The sequence below is a fragment of the Polyodon spathula genome, chromosome 26 (assembly GCF_017654505.1).
Source record: "Polyodon spathula isolate WHYD16114869_AA chromosome 26, ASM1765450v1, whole genome shotgun sequence".
NCBI lineage: Eukaryota > Metazoa > Chordata > Actinopteri > Acipenseriformes > Polyodontidae > Polyodon > Polyodon spathula.
In genome coordinates, this window is record NC_054559.1 from 7,973,671 (window position 1) to 7,995,353 (window position 21,683).

The window sequence follows — 21,683 nt, forward strand, 5'->3', positions numbered from 1 at the left end:
GCATGGCAAAGTTACTGTGTAAATGTAAACTTTTCTAAGGGTTGTTTGCCTGTTTTAAAAGCTCTTATTGCTGCCCCTCCCCCCACTCCCAGAAACGTAGGCAGGGTTATATATAAACACAGAGTTTTTATAGACGAATGCAAGGTGAGAAATCAATGAAAGAATAACCATTTAACCTGTGCATTATGTGGTCTAAGACTGAAAACAGGAAACACTTTTTAAGCACTTTTGGTAAACCCATGTGATTTCTCCTTTCCACTATGTTGTTTTTTTTGTTGTTGTTGTTCACGTGAATGAAATCTAAGCCACATCTTTACACCTACTGGCCTCCCACTCTTACACAAGCAAACTCCAATCCAGCCACCCCCTGGTACTATCAATACCTACATGGTATTTGAGGTAGCTGGATTACAGTCAATGTAAAAAAAAAAAAAAAAAAAAAAAAAAAAAAAGGATTGTATGTGTCATCATCAAAACAGTGGAAAAATGTTATGAAAAATAATGAACATGCATATACTGTGTGCATGTCAAAAATATGAAACAGTGTGCAAGTTGCCAAGTTGCAGTAAACAACCTTGATTATTACTTTGGTGGTTTCAACAGTTTAGGAATCAAAATATAAAAACATATTTTTTGCTCCTGTGATCCTGTGAGTCATTAGTAAAACTGTATCAAAGGCAAAGCAATACATTCAAACTTTATCTCCATTCGGCTCAGAAAAACAAATCTTGTAAGATAATAAGCTGAGTTGGTCATTGTGGGTCCCTTACTGGTTTTTTTGTTTGTTTTTTATTTAGTTTTTAAAGGCAGTGCCAAACATTTAGCTTGTTGCACGGCATGGTATAACAGATGGAATATACATTTTACACATATAAAGTGGGTCACACATTCAAATTATCTGCTTGTTTCCAAGAAGAATGGAAATGCATTATTAACAGATTCCTTAAAGTACTGCTTACCACCACCCCTTTCAATAATGTTAGTCATGAGCGATCCCCAGAACCAAACCAAAAGCAACAAAAACGATTCATCAAAACCCTTGTTCTGCTGAAGAGGAAGCGAGTGCAACGAACAAGAGCCACAGAAGCCCTTGTGGGTGCGACATTTCTGAGTTGAGGGGGTGAACAGAGAGTCTAGTCTAAGATTAGTTATTTTGCAAAAGTGGACTAGTTCTAATCAGAAGGAGGTTTTGAAATTTCTGAATGATTGCTGTTAAACATTTGAAACTCTTGCAGGAACCTTTGCAAGGACAATTTGAATGGTCCAGCATTTGATGCACACATAGTTTTTAACTTTTGAGTCCTTAGTCCCAAACTTCATCCAAAATATTTCTATCTCTTACCGAGATATAATAATGGCCAATAAAATAACAGCCTGTTGTTTTATTATCACAGAACAGTGATGAAAGCATCCATTCACCAGGGGATGTGAATTGTACTTCCACAAGTAGATTGTGCGCCTTTAATGTTCAGCTACATATAAAATACAAGCCTGCAGTTGAATCTCTGTCCTAAGTCTAAAATGTGGGTAAAATTACCATGCTCCAGAAAAAAAGAAAAACACACGCTCATGCTTTCACAAAACTCTGCAAAGGTCATTTCCGCACATCTTTGTGCAGTTCTGATTTTAAACACCTTGCCAGAAACTACAGAAATGAGATCCCAAGGCTCTCACTTCTCTGCTGCATTCAGACCAGGTGGGACTGATAAAGTGGTCGGGTCCCCATGGGTAATAGCAGATGGTTTGTCAATCTGCTTCCCAGCATGCCGCAAATAATATCTATAAAGTCTTACGAAATCAGAGCAACAGCTCAACACTAAATGTGTATTTGACAGACATCAGGTTGTTTTTATGGGTAACAGAGTGGTAGGAATTAAAAATAAATCTTTTGAGCACATGAAGTATCCAATTCTCTACCATGCATTGGCTCACAACAACACATTCAACTATATATTATAGACAATACCCATATATACTGCAAATTGTTTAGAATATAGCTATTCACTTTTAATATTTTTCGAAAAAGGTTAAAAGTTTACTTTCAACTTAAGTGTCTGGTTTCACAGACTCCTCGATTAGCATTTATCTTGGACTTTGCCTGCCTGGGTTAATTTAAGTATACTTAACCGTGTGTGTGTGTGTGTGTGTGTGTGTGTGTGTGTGTGTTTTTAAATGGGAGTACTTTATTCCAAGTTCCATTAATTATACTGTAAGTACCCATGTCTTTACATATTACAGTAACTACACTGTTATAAAAATAATAACTAGATGCCATAGTTTAATAATCCAATAAGCAGAGAATGCTGTTCTTGGTTGCAAGTTACTAAAGATTTTTCATTTTGCTAAAACATTAGGTCCAAGTGTTTACTATTGTCTTCCATTAACTCATATTAGGGAGTTGTGTAAAATTAACAGCTTTTTCTTCTTTCAAAACACAGGAATAAATTAAAGACCACTTAGCTTTATGAATGCATGAATGCATGAATGCATGTACTTACATATAATTGAATTTATATATATATATATATATATATATATATATATATATATATATATATATATATATATATATATATATATATTTCAGACTTATTCAGAAAAAGACACTGTGGTAAGCAGTTTCTCTCACCTTCTTTCCAGATGGCAAATTAGTTTCTCTTTTTCACAGCCTGTACGGAAAGCTGATAGCTGTCTGCTTCTTGATACTATCTATATGCTAATAAGAGAAGCTTTATGTTCCACTTCAGCAAATATCACAGAATCATCAGATGTAACTTTATAAACGCTCAGGTTCAAACTGTATGACCAGTTAATCAAACTACCAGACACAGGAGAACAAGTCAAAAAACACCCTCTACAAAACTCTTGAGACACAATGTAAGATTCTCTTGCCTATAAACATACTTATACCGTTCTTCTGAAAAACATAATATTACTAGAACAGCCGCCTCAGATCAAGAGGCTGCATTAAAATTTATGCTATTGACAGGAATAGATTATGATTAGAAAAATTAACATTGAATGACAATACACTTTTGAAAGAATGCTTTGGTATTAAGTAATATAAGAATGTACAGTATTATACTGATTTTATATATATATATATATATATATTATATATATATATATATTAATATTATATAATTTTTAGACTATCAGGATAATTTGATTTCATAATGTGAATTTATTTAAATCTATATTTGATGTCGTATGTGTTTTTCTAACACACGACACAAACGTAAGTTTCTGCACAAAAGACTTCTATATATATTAAGAGGAGGACAGTATGAGTCTCAGTACAGTCGCAAAAAATAAAATAAATAAAATTAAAACATTTCCCCTGACTGTGAGCTATAAACTGTCACTTTATTAATAAAGATCCCTCAATCCACAGAAGGTCTGCTAGGCAGTAATGATGCTGTCCACAAGAGCGAGCATTTTCATCAAATTGAAATCCTTCTTGAAATGTCCTCAATTGACTTGACTGATATGAAAAACTCCAATAATAACTATGACATCTGCACAAAATAACCACGCATGTATTTCTCTTTTACCATCCGTTACTTCCTACTGCATTTTTGTTAGCATGTTATTCTGCAATAAACTTTTATGAAGGTAAATCTAGCTTATGTCAAGTGAAATGAGTCTCTCAATGTCCACATCATTCTGCAGTAGGTGGTTTGAGCGTGGTCCCCCCAGGGGAAGCTGGCAGAACCCTGGGCAAGCTCAGATTGTCACTGTTTGTGCTCCCGCAGCTCTGTGGATGAACCGTGCCTTTCACGAACAATACAATTCACAAATACGTTTTCCAGAACTAAAGAAAGACAATACCCCTAAAATGCAATGTACTGTACCAACCTTACTTTGTATACAGTATATTGTGGTTTAACTTGGCTTAAAAGGGACATTTTCTACCATCTACAGTTTTTTAATATTTAATAATTGACTGTTTAATATCTCATTATCATCCGATCACTAAAAATCTTAATTTCTGAAACAAGGGGTATGCAGCTTTAATTTACAGCTATACAAACAAGTATTGTTTAGTACAGATTTTCTATTCCATGCAGACACAACAAATAAGGCATTACATAGGTAAGAATATATTCTGTGGTTTACCTTGTCCCTTAATGACTCCAATAGACTTTGCATTTGAATAAACTTTTTATCTGAAAGTTTGTCAATTCCAACCAAGCTAGAAAACAGGCAAACAGGTTTGAACTGTGAACTGAATAAACTTGTAGGCATCTCGATTATATTATATTTGACTGTCAGACAGGAGCATGGTACTATTTATATGCTAATATAAGTGCAAACATCTTGGTATATTACTCAGCCAGGAAAAATGGTCAATAAAGCAAAGATGAGAAAAGAAGTGGCTTGCAAAAATGAATGAACGCAAAATAAAAGACATTTCAGTAATGCTGTTTTGGTTCTTATTTCTCTTTATTTAATGCACTGAACTACTTTCTTAATTTGGTAAACGGTTCAGCAATCATTTTCTGCTTATTATTTTCACGAGAGGTTGCTGCAAATGTGAACAGGATTAAATACAGATAAACACATAGCCTACAGACTCTTGTATATCTTTTTTCGACTTTTTCTATGTCACAAGGCATTTCTAATATTATATATCTATATATATATATATATATATATATATATATATTCGGAATATATATTATATATAGGAATTAATTTTCTCTTAAACGTTGTCTTTTTAAAAAAAATTTTAGAATAAATGACGTAGATAAGTACGTCAACGTAGTATTAAGTCGTAAATGTTTTACCACAAACACCACAAGTGAACACCACAAGTGAGAGCTGGTAGTGCAGCAGAAGAAACATTTGATCAGCCTTTTGGTGCCCCCTGTTGTTTAAATAGAGTTAGTACATTGTGTAGTCAAATGTAACATTATTATTATTATTATTATTATTATTATTATTATTATTATTATTTTTAGCACATGCCCTTATCCAGGGCAACTTAGAGGTGCTACAAAATATCACATTACAAAATATCATATTACAGATAAGAGCAGTAAAAAACTGTCTGCTGCCTTTACTGCTGCATCCGTTTCAGGCAATGTACACTTATTTGTATGGCCCTAATTCTGAAAACGTAAAAGCCAATGCAAATTTCCTGAGAGAAACAAACAACTATAATAAAAGTATAACATTAACAAAAACATAAAACTGTTGTGTGAAATGGATCAAATATATCACAGGATAAAGATAATGACAACCCACACAAGAAAGAAAGGAAGAAATGTTGCAAATACCCATATATTTATGCTATACCAGATGCTTTTGTTTTTTTCGTGGGTCAGCTATTAGCCTGATCATTTATGATTTAGCCCTCATTTACCAGACAATGCTTGGTTTGGGCAACAGAGCCATGTTCTGGGAACACGTGTTTTCATTGTCAGGCCATGTAGGTGGCACTATGCAAAATGGGGTGCAGTATACATTGGGAAACTCAATAACAAGAACACAGGGTTTAACCTCAATGTTGCTCAAATTGCATCACAATTAAAAACTTTGGCCTGACTTTCATACCTACCCTGGCTAATCTGAAACATTCTCCCATATCCATGTGTGCTGTAATTATCCCCTATAGGGCCTGATAGTAATTGATTTAATGAACAAAGCTTTATATACTTGCGATACACATAGTGAGGAAAGAGGATGCAGCTTCATAGCGTGTTCATTTGATTCTAGCTATAACAAATTATACATATAAAAAAAAAAAAAAAATTAGGTATGCTGTGTATGATTGTTCCTATCTCCCAAGTATAGCAATTAAACATGCTTAGTCTTATTTACTCTGCTGCCTGTAAGGAATCAAGTAATTATATACCAAGGTCATTAGCTTTCAATTACCTTCAAAACAGCAATATGGAACTACATTCCCCCTTAGGCTTAAATAATTATTGCAATAATGAGACTGCTTTTCTTTAGTCTAATCTTGTCAACCAGCTGCTTACAAATGTCACTCTTTCTGTGTCGAGACATCAACAACTGTACCTCCTTTTTCATAGAGCTTTTAAAACTTGCAATAAATAAATACTATAGCTGCTTTGTTGTATCAAAATAGATGTGGGTTTAATGAATGTTTCACGTTCGTTATGAAATCAAGACTGCACATGACTTGCCTGAAGGAAGATAAGGGCCAGTGCTTAGTTTTACATGCAGCTGGTTTCACAGCCCGTGATTAGCTCTAATCTTGGACTATCTAATGTTACTTTAGGTAGTTCAGTGCTAATCAGGATCTGTGAAACCAGCCTATGAACACAACTCTGGTGTCTATTGCTATTTTCTTCCTTAGAGACAAAAAGCTACAACCTCCTGGACTCCCCCTGTAGCTAAACTGACGTGGTCAACTTCCAGGAAGGGGAGGTTATTAATGACATTCCTAAGCACTGTTGAAGCACAGGAAGCCTACATGCAAACATCGAAATAGAGAAGGGGTTGTAGCATTCTGTAGCCTATGGTCTGGAGCACAGTGCTGAATGGTCCGGACCACAAGCCACAGAATGCTGCAACCCCTACTGGAGAAATATTAAAGCAGATTTATTATACTGATACAAATATAGGGGATTTCAACCATCTTAAAAAGAAAAAAGAAAAAAAAAACTGAACCACTACACACGTAATACAAACTGAAAAACACAAATACAACTACAAAATCACAAATACAAATAATGAAACAAATACAAAAAAAACCAAATACAAATAAAAAATAGGACTGTGGGAGAGAGTTACACCACCCATTTCAGATAGACAGTCTTTCAGTGTGCAGAGTCTTTACTTTTGCTGTGAGATAAAGGTTTTGAAACAGGAAATATACAGTGAACTTAGAAGGTGATAATATTGTGGATGAGGCAGGGAAAATCTTAAATTTCAGCGCCACCAACAAATTAAATTAAATGAAACAAGGCAACATATTAAATTATTCCTGCGGGACACACTCTCCACAGCACAGCAAAAACACTGACAACTTTAGACGCAGTGGCTTTGATAAGCATGCACAAAGACAGAACTAACACAGTGAATGCTGGAAATATTAGAGCAAAGAATGAGCTCAGAGAAGCTGACTTTGAGTGTGTTAGCGAATGTTTCTGCATCTGTCATTTTGTAACACGATAGAAAACGGCTATTAATGCTGAACAAATAATTTGCAGGCAGCTGTTTAATATTCGTTATGAATACATTATTGATCAATGTAAATGCTATATACGGTCATTATGATCAATGTAAATGCTATATACGGTCATTATATATATATATATATATATATATATATATATATATATATATAATATATATATATATATATATATATATATATATATATATATATATATATATATATATAGATATATAGATAGATAGATAGATAGATAGATAGATAGATAGATATAATAAAGGATTCAGAACACTACCGTAGTCTGAATGCCCAGCTGGAATGATATCCTGATCATTTACCAGCAAACCATACTGTATGTACTGTGCTATCGAAGTACTGCAGGTTCGCCTGTAGGGGGCACGCTGCCCTATTATTTAACGACTACTCTCGATAGTGCAAGGATAACTGCAGACCTGTCAACTCTCACTTATTTGCCGGGACTCTCCCATTTTTTGGACATTTCTTCCGGACAACTACAGGGACAAATCCCCCCCCCCCAAACGTTTCTGTAGTAGCTACAAAGCACTGCTAATATATGAGGACAAAGCTAAATTTAGATGGAACGGCATTTTGTTTTAAATAATGGTTTTAAAATTTAAAATTGTATTCAAAATGAAGTTTATGTTTGATTATTAATGTTGATTCAAATAAATGTTACGAAGAAAGAAAAACAAATGAATTCCAAAAAGTCATTTTCATCATTTACTCTTCATTTCACAGCTTCATTTTTGAAGAACAAACAGATTAAAATTCTAATCCATAAGGAAAGTCACAAACATCAGCCAAAAAGCCTTCATCAGTGTGTATACACAGCTTCAATACCTCGACTTAAATACACTGAGTTTAACAGGTAATTACAATTAAGAAAAGTGTTACTTCATGGGCACACAACACAAACTGTCAATTGATTTACCACACCTAGTATATCACGGATATTTGTTAATCAATTTTCCCTTAGATTCTAAAACTGTTATCTCAGAGTAATTTACATACAACATGAACCTTTCCTCAACTGAACTACAGACATCAATTCATTATCCAGCACTGATCCTTCAAATACCCCGTAAACCAGTTATATAGATACACTAATAAACCTATTTATTAACCCATTATTTTAATTATTAACTTAAATAAAAGCTGTCATTCTTAAAACAAAAATTAGGTATAATTCATAAAAAAGGTACCAAGTCTGATTCTTCATTTAATCCATTGGGTACCACAGTATTTAAGTTAAAAATCCAAAACGTTTCTCTCTGCAGTAATTTATTATTAAGATTGCCACCCCTCCTATTTTGACTTACTTTCTCTGTTCCAATATACCTTAAAGTATCGATGTCATGGTTTTCTTTCAAAAAATGTTTCGCAACTGGTGAAGTTATATCTTGTCTCCGAACTGAGCTTCTATGTTCACTAAGTCTAGTTTTTAATTGACGAGTGGTTTTACCACATACCCGGGCCCTTTCCACACGGACAAGTCAGTAGATACACTACATGTGTGGTGTTACATGTTATACGAGATTTAATCTTTCGTTTTTTACCAGTTGTAGGACAATTAAAAAAAGACTTGATTCTTACAAGAGGCACAGTTGAGACATGGAAAGCATCCCATTATAAACGTTGAGAGTTGAATGTTAATGCGTAATTAACTGAAAATTGTTTTTGTTGTTTTGACTTTTTAACACATAAACTGCCAATCCCATTTGTAACGTTTTATCAATTTCTTTTTTGAAAAAACAATGTTAGATCATATGTTAGATGTTTATAAAATGTATCATCCAATAACATCTCCTTTATTTTGTTAGCATAAGTAATTGTATCTTGAATAACTATAGACCCACCCTTATCAGCTGGTTTTATAATTGATCACAAATGGCATAAATGCACTCTTGGGTTTAAAATGGGTATCGTTTGTTGGTTCTTTAGGCATTGTCTAACTAGAAAAGGATCTGTAGCAGTAGTACAGTACAGTCACGTGATCAGTAGAAATGTATTTACCGGCCAAATACAAACTACACCCTCATTGAGGACGTTTCTTTTTACCTTTTTATTCTTCCCACTCTCCCCCTTCTCTTGGTGCTGAACTTTTTCGTTGAGAAATCTGACATGAACTTCGTATTGGTTAGATTGTGGTGTAGATTTAAGAATAATTCATAAGATTGTTTACTTTATTTCTGAATGGCGCTAACACAACCTACCACATTAACCAGACTCTGCTATTATCTTGCTGAGCACACGATGCAGTTTTGTGCTTAAAAAAGGTGATACATTACCAGAATATGAACTAAACTACGTGCAAAACGTTTACTTCTGAGTGGTGTTACCTCGTATAGTTGGTTTTGATTGTGAAGCATCTCATAATTGTTTCTCTGTTTGATATGTGTCCTTTTAATTCTGCCAGATAATTAAGTGGAATAGTTATTTCCCTTTGAATTATGTGGGTCTCCACTTCAGTTCAGGCCACTAAGATTACCGTTTACAGGACCTCCCTTATTTTTAAAAACGTGTTGACGGGTATGCGAACCTACTTTCGCAGTCAAAGCTGCTCGTTGCAAGAGTGACAGTTTCCATGGGGATCACCCCTCTGCCATCCTAAATCACGTGAACGGGACCAGAGTAACTACGAGTTATTTTGCCTTGAGATGTTGCTTTTAAAGGTTTAGGCGTAATTAGTACCATAAAAACAATACTGCATGAACAATATCACTTAATTCACATTATCATTTAATTCAGACTTTAAGTAGTGTTAGTAATAGCGACATCTACTGATGTTTATGGTATGACATCACCTTTTTATTAGTGGCTATGATACAACATTGGCTCTATTTTAGTACCTTACATACTAAACCTTATGGTTAAACCTTGTCAGCAAACCTTTAATTTCTGAAAAAGTCATAGCCGGCCTGTGGTTACTGCAATCCACGTCTTTACCTAGCACGGTTTAGGACCCAGGGGAGCCCTGTGGCAGGCAAGCTCACCCACTTGACCATCTATGATGGCTCACAGACCGCACCGACCCCCAACCACTAAATAGTCGTTTGCGCTTTTAAATGACAGCAAATCTGCTGTTGGACAAATACTGCCTTCATGTGCTTCTCCACCTCCAGTATTTTAAAACACGCCTCATTCTTAGTCCGCCTGGACGTACCAGGTTCACACGTTGCATGCCAGTCTGAAAATCACGACGACCCAATGAAAACTCTTAAAAACATCAATAATTTCTTAAAGCTGGCCCTTCCTCTAGTCCTGCCCCGCGTCCGCTTCTGGCTCCCCCTGCTGGCGCTTCCCAGATGTGCAGCTGGAGAGGTGGAGCTCGGATCGGTCAAGGAGACTGAGAACTGTGGGACACATACACCACACAGGGGTCTGTGTTTTAAGCCTTGTATTCCTACCCGTATAAGCCTGTAACGCGTTTCTGGATAGATCTATATTTCCTATCGCACGGTTTTATAATGGTGTTTTGTTCGTATTTAATTGCTGTACGTTAATGATTTCGAACTGTTTATTTTTTTGACATTTTTCAAGATTTTTTATTTGAGAAATATTTTTTATTCTACAACTTCTTCAAAGACAGCGTAAGTAGACAGCACTTTTTTTTTTTTTCATTTGCCGTAAATAAACAAGAATTGCAGAAGAAAACGCTGTTTGCAAGTTCAGAATACTTAAGCTGAGGATGAATACAATCCACTATCCCTAAATGTCCCAGTCAATTGTTTTGCCTTGCTCGTTTTGAGTTAAGGGCGGGTGTATTCTGTTCATTAAGATTTCTCACGGAAGAGGTTAGTTGATTTCATTTAAGATTCAGTCACTTCTTCAAAAAGACTGGAAGTGATTGCTTTGCAGTAGTATTCGTAAATTAAAACCTGTGACTATAAAACGCACTTTTTTTCCAGCAAATGCTAACGGGTCGCTTACAAAGTTAAGTCCTGAAGACTACTTGTTTTGTTTGTTTTGTCCTCGCCACCATGTCCGGTGTGGTGCGCACCCTGAGCCGGTGCTTGATTCCAGCTGAAGCCAGCCGGGAGCGGAGCAACAGCAAAGAACGAAGCCGGGATCGGGATGTGAATCAGGAGCGAGAGGCGAGACGCCGCAGTCGGGAAATCGATTCAATGCTAGCCCGGGAGAGACGCTCCATTCGCCGCTTGGTTAAAATACTTCTGCTTGGAGCTGGTGAAAGTGGCAAATCGACATTCTTAAAACAAATGAGGATTATCCATGGCAGAGAGTTTGACCAGAAGGCATTGCTTGAGTTTCGAGACACCATATTTGAGAATATCATTAAGGTAATTAAAGTTACTTGTCTTAAAGTAACGGGGTGGGGGTGGGGGGTGTTTGGGTTTACTGCGCTAAAGACTAATGATGTGATAAACTTGACCAAAACACCTGTTTTTGGGTTTTTTTATAAATTTAGGATGATCGCATTGTAAACATTTTGACCCGTTATGTCTGTGAACAAGTAAGCGGTATTATATAACAAAACCGCTAACATTTCGGAGAGCACGGTGGCCCAAGTAAACGTGTGCCTTTAGTACATCAGTTTTTGCTGGGTGATCTAGTAACAACATGGAAGATTAAATTAAATAAAACCAATTTGTTTTGTACCATAGATGTTAAGTCACGCCCTTTCATAGGACTATTCATTAGAAACATTGCCAGTTGATTCAACACCAGTTGGGCAAGTGCTGTCACAGAAATTAAAGTATAATGGTTTACTGCCTATGCTTCTAGCTCGCCATTTACTGTGTCATTAGATGAGTGGGATAATAGCACCTTATACTGTAATATGATGATGCAGAGGTTATTGAACAGGTTTCTTGTACTGATCAGGTGCAATGCTTTGGGCAGAAGTGGTCCTATGCATCTGCATTTGACTGCCCAGAATTATGAGATCTAAAGCCAGGTCTACAGAAACTAAGTTTTTTTTATTTTGATAAAGATTGACCAAAATTAGTGTGCCTGTTCCTTCACAAACCAGTGGTTCCCATATTGAGAGTCTAGAGTTTAAAGGTTATCTTGCCTTCAATGGGTAGTTCAGTGGAGTTCTATAACACCGATCCCTGTCAATTTTGTAGCCCTGGATTCCTGTGGGGCAGAAGTAATTACTTATTTATTTTGGTAATTTCAGGTAGAAAATATGATAGCAGAATGATAAGCGAAACATTTCAGATAGGAGCCGTTGAAGATCAGGTGCAGCCATGAAGATCTGCTCCAATTTAATCTGAAGAACAATGTAATTATTATGTATAAAAAAGAATGAATGTCAAAACTATGAGAACAGGAAAGGTAATTTGGCTTCCTATAAAACAGATGGTTGTGGAGTACGGGTAATTTTCCTAATCTCCTAATTATGTAGATGAAATCAATCTCAGTTACAAGTTGCTACTGTATTTGTAGCCATTAAAACACTAGTGGCTGGTTTCACAGGGGGGCTGGGGGGCTGGCAAAAGCATTGAAATGCAGAACGCCCACGTCTGGTTCCCAACATTTCTTATGATAACTAATATTTTTCTCAAAATGATTGTGCACAAACATGTCTACATTGTTTCAACTATAGCCATAACATGGGTATCCATTCATAATAGCAGCCTGCATAGGCCCACAAAGAGGTTCCTATCAAATTGCACAGCATTTGCTTGTTTTTATATTTAAATTAGCTGGTTCCTTTTTAGACCCAATTTTAAACAAAGATGAAGGGAACGCTGGCCTTTTATGGACATGCTGCTTTCTGAGTTTTTCTGATTTAAAGAAAAAAAACTGTTTTAAGAACTCTAAATTGACATCAGAAAGTCTCAGGGATTAAAATAAACTCATAATTACTTATTTTAGAGAAGCAGTAAAGAGATCAGCCTGATTAGTCTTATTGAGTCTGACTTGCCATCTTTTATTCTTTGTTAAAGTGGCCAGGTTAGGTTGGATGTCAAGGGTGAACAGTAATTCCACAAAACGTTCATTCAGTCAGTGTGTGATGTTCACCAATAAATATAAATCAAGCCATAGGAAATAAACAGGAGGTGGAATTAATGTAAATTACAGTTCAATTTGCCTGGTTGAACATTTACCTGCTTCCAAGGCATATGAATGATTCATTTACATTCAGTGTTTTTGCTGTGACTAAGTTTGCCGGAAATTCTGGACTCATTTCTTGTTATTCACACTACAGTTTGTGTATCAAGTTTCACCAGTAACATGTCACATCCAAGAGTCTGCTGACATCTGGTTTGGAAGCTGTTTTTCTAAGGAAGAAAGTTTCACTTTAGCATATTTTTAATTTCGCTCCTTTATGTAACGAGCATGCAGAAGTAATGCGCTTCTTTTACATCTCTGCTTCCAGTTTCAGAATCTATCTTTTTACTCTGCGGATAATTGTCTGAACTGCTGTTCTTTCAACCGGCTGCCATTAACCATGCTGGCAGCAGTGGCCCTATCATCAGAGGATAATGTATGGGTGCCGCACCTTGTAATAAGCTTGCAGTGAGGTCACATGGAGTTATTTTATGTTGCATTTATAGCTCTGTCAGTGAGGCAGAAGAAAGTTTGCTTTTTTATAAATTATATGCTTGAAAATAAAACTAGGAGTATAGCGCAGAGTTGTAAACGAAATGGGTTGGCAGCGCCCCTTCACTCAAGAGTTTAATGAACTGCAAGCCTCACTGGACCTGTCCCAAAATGTAAATATCTGAACCAAAATTGAAATGTCTTTTGGCGTTTGAATGCTGTGGTAATCTGGCAAAGTTTAATGACAATATAGTAAATATAACAGAATGAAACGTCTACAGCTATGGACACATTTTTGCATCACCCTGTAGAATTTTGCTTCATAGTCGAATGAAACCTGTTGAATAATAATATTATTGAATTACATACTTCTTGGTAGTTCTCCATAATGAAAAACTGACAAAAATAGAAAAATATGACCTATCGAAATCTAATATAAAATACTGTACTGTTATGGCTTCCGGTAGACTTTTGTTATAATTTTGTAGTTTTTTTTTTTTTTGACTACATGATGTGAGCATCTAAATTAATATAGTGTTTTTTTTTTTTTTTTTTTTTTTTTTTTTATATATATAAATGTGTCAATCCTAATACTAGGAAAGAGCGCATTTTGTAACAGTTTGGGAAATATGGGTTTTGCCAAATTCCAATTAGTTTGGTGCCAGGGGACTGCCTAATTTGAGCAATAAAAATCAAAGTGCTCTTCTATTTGCTGTGTTTGTGCATGTGATGTTTTGTATGAACTTCAGAACAAAGCTTTTATACTCTGTATGTTTATAGCAGTCTTGATGGTGCAGTATTTCCCTTTTATATGGAAATATATAACTTAATGATTAATAACCATGACTGAGTTTTAATGTGGTTATAGTATGGTGAAAGAGGAAGTGATATATATTTTCATAAAGCTGTAAAAAGAGAGAATTATTTGCAAAGAACTGCAGCTGGGTAAAGTGTTGTTTGGAAGTGGGGAAGGTTTATGTCTGTAGCTGAGGTAGGAAGAAATGAAATCTTTCACAAAGAGTACATTTGCCTTTGCCAAGACTAAGAAAGAGTTGTGGGCTTATAGGCATATCTGGTGAGAATAAGCAGTGCTGTTTGTTACCTTGTGGGTTGTATTTATGTAATAGTTAGCTGAAGGATTCAAAGAGGCCCTGCCCATTTGCATGGAGTTTTTAAGGTTGTTTGGGGAGCATGGGTTCTCCATTTAAACCTCAAGAGGACCCCTATTAGATGGTGGAAGACTGCTATAGCAGCAAGTTTTATTTAAGACGTGGAACTAAAATATGTTTGCATGCTGGGAAAGTTAATGTTGCATTGTTTAGTAAAACTACATTTTTATTGAAGGCCTCTTTAAAATAATCCTGACGACTCTTCAGATCTCTGCGCAATTGTAGGCTTTCCTTCAGGAGAAGGCTGGTAATTGCACACTTGGTTTGCAGTGTAACCTATTTGTTAAATTTGGCAGAACTAATTTGTAACGGTTTTCTTACATTTGCAGCCAGTGGAGGATTTCATTTGACTACTCTCCTCTACACACATGTAGTGTGAAATCACTCCACTCCATTCCTTAGTAATGAGTACATTTAGAACCAAATGACCCGAAAACCATTTAAAGCACCTTTTGTGTCATCATCCTACAGTAAGAGTTGGGAGATATTGACTCCCCATTGCTTTCAGATGAGTATAACCTAATTAGAAGTGTGCACTTATGGAATACAGCTACTGTATTTATCACCTATCTAATGATCTCTTTATCGTGCAAGGCATGTGCACTTTAATTAAAAAGACATGCAGTCTAAATACATTAGTGTACAGTTCTCACTTCACACTGACATATCTAATGGTTTATTGGATATTTGACTCCCATTGTACAACAGTTTGAGCCATTTCAGCTTTTACTGTGAGCTTTATTAGACAGGTTATATGTCTTTTATACATGCACCTTGCAATTAAGTCTCAATGGAACTCTTAAATTCAAAGTCGGTGTACTTTCCTACTGCCGGCATAATTACGTCGGTGTGCAGCTGAGCTCTTTCAAATCCTTTCCACAACCTTAACAGTCAGGCTTTTTCCAAATCTCTGCAAACAGTTTAGGCTACTGGGGTGTTACACTTTAGCCATTCAGGATCTGAGAACTGAAAGGGATTTTGTTTGTCCATCTTTGTTTTCCTTTTTTTTTTTTTTTTTTTTTTTTTGAGCAGTGAATTAATTTTGAGAACAATCTGCCATATTCTTTGTAAAATAGTTTGAAAAAAGATTTACTGTGTAAATAGATATCTGTGCTTCCCATTATTATTATTATTATTATTATTATTATTATTATTATTATTATTATTTAGCAGACACTTTTATCCAAAGCGACTCATCAAATTTAAAAAGTATAAAAGGTATAAATTTACAGGCAATAAAAAATGCAAAACAAACACATATATAATATATACAAAATAGTTATAAAGAAAATACAAGAAGATACATAAATAGGAATTTACGAATAAAGATTGAATAACTGAATTTTGAGAAGAGGACGGAAGGACGGTCCTGAGGATAAGCGGTAGCTAGTTTCACCACAGGGGGACGAGGGAAGAGAAGGAGCGCGCACGGGAGGAAGGAGGGTGAAGAGAAGGCATTACAGGTCGGCCAGTAGAGGATGAGCGAAGAGGGAATATAAGGAGATATGAAGGATTGGAGATAGGAAGGGACAATATGATGAATAGAGCGATAGGCTAGAGCAAGGGTCTTAAATTGAATAGGTAGCCGTTGGAGATTGCGAAGCAGAGGGGTAGCTTGAGAATAGCTGGGTTGGTAAAATACCAAATGAGCATCGGAGCAGAGAGAGCTTCTCCTTACATGTTTGACCTGCATTGAATGGTTTAAATTTAATGCATTTGACCTGGCAAGTGTCATTTTTGCATTCATATTAATTCAAATCAAAAAAGAACATTTTAACAGCAGTATGAGAATGACCAAGCTGTGTAGTTTAGGTTGTGAGCCTAGATGCACAAAAATGTATATTAACATTTATCGCATGTTCTTTGCCAGACCATCGCTTCACCTGCGGTGATCACGTGACCGGCCTGTTTCTGCCTAACAGCCGTCTGGAGCTAAAGTCATTGTTCATAGTCATCGAGGCAGTTAAAGGTAAACCCTAGATCAAACGCAAACAGTAATTCGAGGATTTGTGGCTTAGGAGACGTATCTTTCAAAGCATAAAAGTAGTAAATATTTTCTAAGGAATAAAATTTAAGGAGGGTGTGTTTTGATCAAGGTGTGGTAACATGAAACTTGTGAAAGGTGTTGAAGGACAGACCGAGGGTTCTCCTATACAGTAATACAACAGCTGTAGAAAGATCAGTTTTCTACTGGTGTCTATATCAGTTTTAGTGGAAATGCAAGCATGTTTTATATGTTGAGGAGGGTTATTTAAGTGTTCCAGTCAAAACAGACATCAAAATTCACTGGTTCATATAAAATTTATATATCTGAAAGATCACAAAGCAAAATGGTTCTTTACAATGTAAGAGGAAGCCCGAACAATAGACATTTGACTTGATTTAAATACATAAATACAAATTAAAATAAAATAAAAAAAAAAAAAGTTTTTTTTTGCTTGTTTTTTCAACCTATGATGTAAGATTGGTCAGTTCAGTAGATTTAGTTACTGTTCTTGTCATGTTCACTTTAAGCAACCTGTTTTTTTCTTGCTAATCAAACTTACACAGTTTTGCTTACAAACTCAGTCTGTTTGGCTTTAATTCTCCAGCCCAGTCTACAAATAATATCTCAGCGGGGGAGTTCATGTTACTAAGCAGCAGACCACATGGAGCTTAGGTCAAAGGTCAGAGTTCACAGAGTCCACATTTTGTTGCCATACATATCTGTATTTACACAGCATGTACAGGTGGCAAGATGGTCATAGAATTGGTGTTCCCTTAAGCACTCCTTGAATAAAATCATTAGCCGCACCTACAGGTTTGAGATAATGAGTTTGTTTCTGCCCTGTTGAAATGTCTGGCACCACAGGATTAATCTGCATTCCCAAAGCTGTGAGTGAATGCAGCTTCTACACAAATACAGGGGCAAGTTGACTTCCAAGCGTTGTGGTAGGGTGGTGCTGAATAAGGGTTTAGATGTTTAATGCACTCAGCAGATGGGGGTGTAGACGCCACCGCCTCCCCTGCAGATGTAAAGGCTTGCTGTAAACACTGCAGAAAAAAATGGGTTTGGTTTCAGGTTCCAGAGCAATTGAGTCCATGTGCATGGAATCATAGATAATAAATCAATCCAGTAAAAGGCAGAGGAGTGAGGGGGAAACATTCCCTATGATTGGGGCATGGATGCCCTGCAGAACACATTTTACTTAGAATAGTTAATGCTGTTAATCAGAAAATCTTTCTTGGTTAATTACAACATAGTGCATGGTAAGCTGTAGAATGTTTTAAGTCCCAGTTCTAGTAGTTGGGTTGTGTGGCTGTAAGTTATCCCATTTCAGACATCTGCAGGTTTTCTTTATGGCTGAAGCTCATAAAATTTTTTTGATGTACAGGATGACGAGATTTAACCCCTAAAAACGACTAGAGTGCTATCTTCGATCGGATCCCACTTCCAACATTTAATTAAATTTATTTAAATTGGAAGACATTTATGCAAGGCAGTTTTCTGTGTCAAACTGTTAAATATTTTTAAAGTTGGTTGCTTGACTGAAATGTTTGATTTGCATTTGGCACTGCTTGTATAAGGAAACCTGTTTTATTTTCGGTACAACAGCTGTGTCACATTTAATCAAAATGCGAGTCAATCAAGCAACCTGCTTCAGAAATATTCAGTGATTTGATGCAGAATAGAGTTGTTGTAAATCTTGCCATTTAAATAAATTACATCTCATTAGTGCTATCCAGTAGATGGGAGACTGTGACAAAGATAGCTGTAGTGGGGACGTCAGCCCAGAAGAAACACACAGTACTGTGAGAGGAAATGATAAATGGATGCGCTGCTGCGTGGTTTATTATAAAATAAAACAGGACAAAAACACAGGACGCGGCACTCGTCGCCAAAACAAAACGGACTATACAGACAAAACACGGTGAGCTTCTATTTTTAACTATTTTTTTTTTTTTATTACCTCCGTCTCCACTCACCGAACACACAACCCCCAGTGAGTGAAAACAAGCTGCTTTTATGCAGCTGTACCAAGACTCGATTGCTAATCAATCAATCATTAAATTGGAGTCGCGGTACAACTGCACGTGAAGTGCAGTGCAATCCTCGTGCCCAAATACAAATATACATTTTTAACATTCATATTACACAGACCCGTTTATATCCTGTGTACCAATGACTACACACCAACATTAACATACAACATACAACACAAAATACACATAGGGGCGGGCACTTTGCCACAGAGACATGTTTTGGTTTGTTTAGATTTGGGGTGTGTGTGGGGCAAGGGAGGCAGCGCCTCCTCAAAACTTTAAAGTGAAAAAAAGTGTGTGTGTGTGTGTATGTATATGTGTATGTATATGTGTGTGTGTATATATATATATATATATATATATATGTGGACCGCAAAGGATTAATTTCTGCATCGTCCCAGCTGCTACCTCTTAAAACCGAAGTTGTTTGATCTACCTGCTCTACCTAGTAGGGGAGTGGTTTGAGCTACGTCACCGCATTGACGCATTAAGGCCGGGCCAGGGCCTGCGTTGGGTTCACACATACAGATAGGCCGGCCCTCAGGCGGCATTGGTGCTTTAGGCCGCATCAAAAAGCTGGTCTAAATTTCACCCTGGGTCGGGCCTAAAGCACAAGTGTGAACGGGGTCTAAGGGAGTATTGTGCAGCAGTCTTGAAGCCAGACGGAGAGTTGTACGGCAAAGACTTTGATAACTATGCAGTATGAACTTCAGAAACATTTTCTGTAGTTCATTTATGTTATTTATTTATGTATTTACTTCTGGTGCATCAGCTATATTTAAACAAAATATAAAGTCACATTTACTATCCAACCATTCCTCACTTATTTTCTTGACTGATTCATATATTAAATATGTACTGCACACTCAACTCACTGTGGAAAATTAAATGCCCTTCAGGAAGACTGTTGTTACCTCAAGGGTGCAATGCCCTCAGCCTGCTGCATTATAGCCCCCTGTCCGTAACTGTAGTCTTTTCTCGGGGCAATAATTTGCCACTGTGACCTTTACTAACTTTATATCTATATTTTTTAATTATTGGTGCTTGGACAAATATTTGAACAAATGTTTTTTAACATGTATTCAGATAGAAAAATAAAATAAAATAAATAAAAGGTTTTTATTTGCTAGAAATGACAGAAATATTTTATCCTTATTTACCACCTCACCAGAAGTTGTGACAATTAAAAAATAAAAAAATGGCAAATGGAAAAGAGCTCTGTGTGAGATTTTTATATATATATATATATATATATATATATATATATATATATATATATATATATATATATATATATATATATATATATATATAACCACATGATCAACACAGCAGCTCTGGGGCCTCTATTTAAAAGTTTGACAGCAAAAAGTAAACAAACCAGATTGTGCGCGCACGCATAGAGATCTGGGTCAAAAATATGTTGTACTGCTTTAGAGCGAGTCAGTCTCATGGGACAGAAAAATATATAGATATAGATTTTATATGTTCTATTTTTTTTTTTTTTTTTTTTTTTCTGTTATGTGGAAAGTAATAAACAAGACCCAAAATGGGGAGTTTTTTTTTTCCCCTTCATTTTACGCTTTTTCTTCATTTGTTTTATTTGAAGTGTTTAAATTTTAAATTTCAGTTTGTGTGCTTGTTCAGCTACAAAAAGGCAAAGTGAACCTTGTGTTATAAACTCTGCTCTATCTGCTATAACCACACAAAGCACATTACTAGCAATGGCAGATGACGTAGTCTGATCGCTGGTTTTAATTGAAGGATCAATTCAAACCCTCCTACCCTTGCTGAAGTACTGCTGTTCTGTGTATGCACGATTTATGAGTGAAGTTGAAGGAGCTTTTGATCAGAAAAAAAAGAAATCTATGATAACGATAGGAAAATTAAATTATTTGCATTTACTGTAAACTATACTGTATTTAAAAATTAAACTTGCATTGTTACCCTGTACAGTACTGCCTAGTAACACCTGTAAGTCACCTTGGGACAAAGGTATCTGCCAAATAAATAAATTGATAAAAACAATAATATGAAAGTGTTGTCAGTCAGAATACACTAATAAGATTCTGCTGTTGCTGGGGGCTTAGCCCTCTGCAATTTTTTCTGCCTTCCCCCTTTTTTTTTTTTTTTTTTGGCCACCACTTGCCACTTGTGTAGGGGTAGTGGTGGGTAATTAGACTGGGAAGGGTAGTAAGTTGCAAAAGTTTTGAAGATTGTAAAGCAGGTAATATAAAACACCTGGGGAAGTCGAGACTATTTACTCATACAGTAAGTCATTCTGTATTGTAGTTAAATTAGGCTTGTTCTTGGATGAGTTGTTAATATGGGGTCTGCTTTGCTCATAAATCCTTAAACGTTTTATAAACATTGAACTTTTTTTTTTTTAAATCAATGGGACATTTATGCAAACAACAAAAGATCCAAAGTTAGGTTTTTATTCAACACTAAAAAGAGACATGGCATTGCTTAGTTCTGCTGAACAGGGTTAATTAAATGCATGTGCAGTGGGAGTAATGCAAGGGCTTCTTGGATTTCACATACACACAGGAGTCAATTTAAGTCATGCATTTGAATCATGAACCTAAAAGGCATTTTGTGATGTTGATATTGATCAACCACATCACAATGCATCATTCCCAAGAGACAACAGAATAGGGAAGTTGTTGCTCAAATATGATTCACTAAATATTCTCAGCTGCAGACCCCTGTACAGCTATGACAAAAAAGAATTAAAAAAAAAAAAAAAAAAACTGCAAACGTAATTTTTAGATTAATACCATGTAATCTAATGAACTACAAAATGATAT

General features: G+C 35.9%; 1 protein-coding gene across 3 annotated transcripts in view; it reads left to right on the forward strand.

The window, feature by feature from the left end:
- The first annotated feature begins 10,474 nt into the window (after positions 1–10,474).
- LOC121300879 (guanine nucleotide-binding protein subunit alpha-12) overlaps positions 10,475–21,683 on the forward strand; it is a 47,831-nt gene continuing 36,622 nt past the window's right edge. The window contains exons 1-2 of one of the 3 annotated variants that reach the window (XM_041229837.1): positions 10,559–10,761; positions 11,080–11,469. In XM_041229837.1, the coding sequence (XP_041085771.1) occupies positions 11,152–11,469 (318 nt within the window). In that variant the 5' untranslated portion in view covers positions 10,559–10,761; positions 11,080–11,151. The other 2 variants (XM_041229839.1, XM_041229838.1) reach the window with 2 other exon arrangements.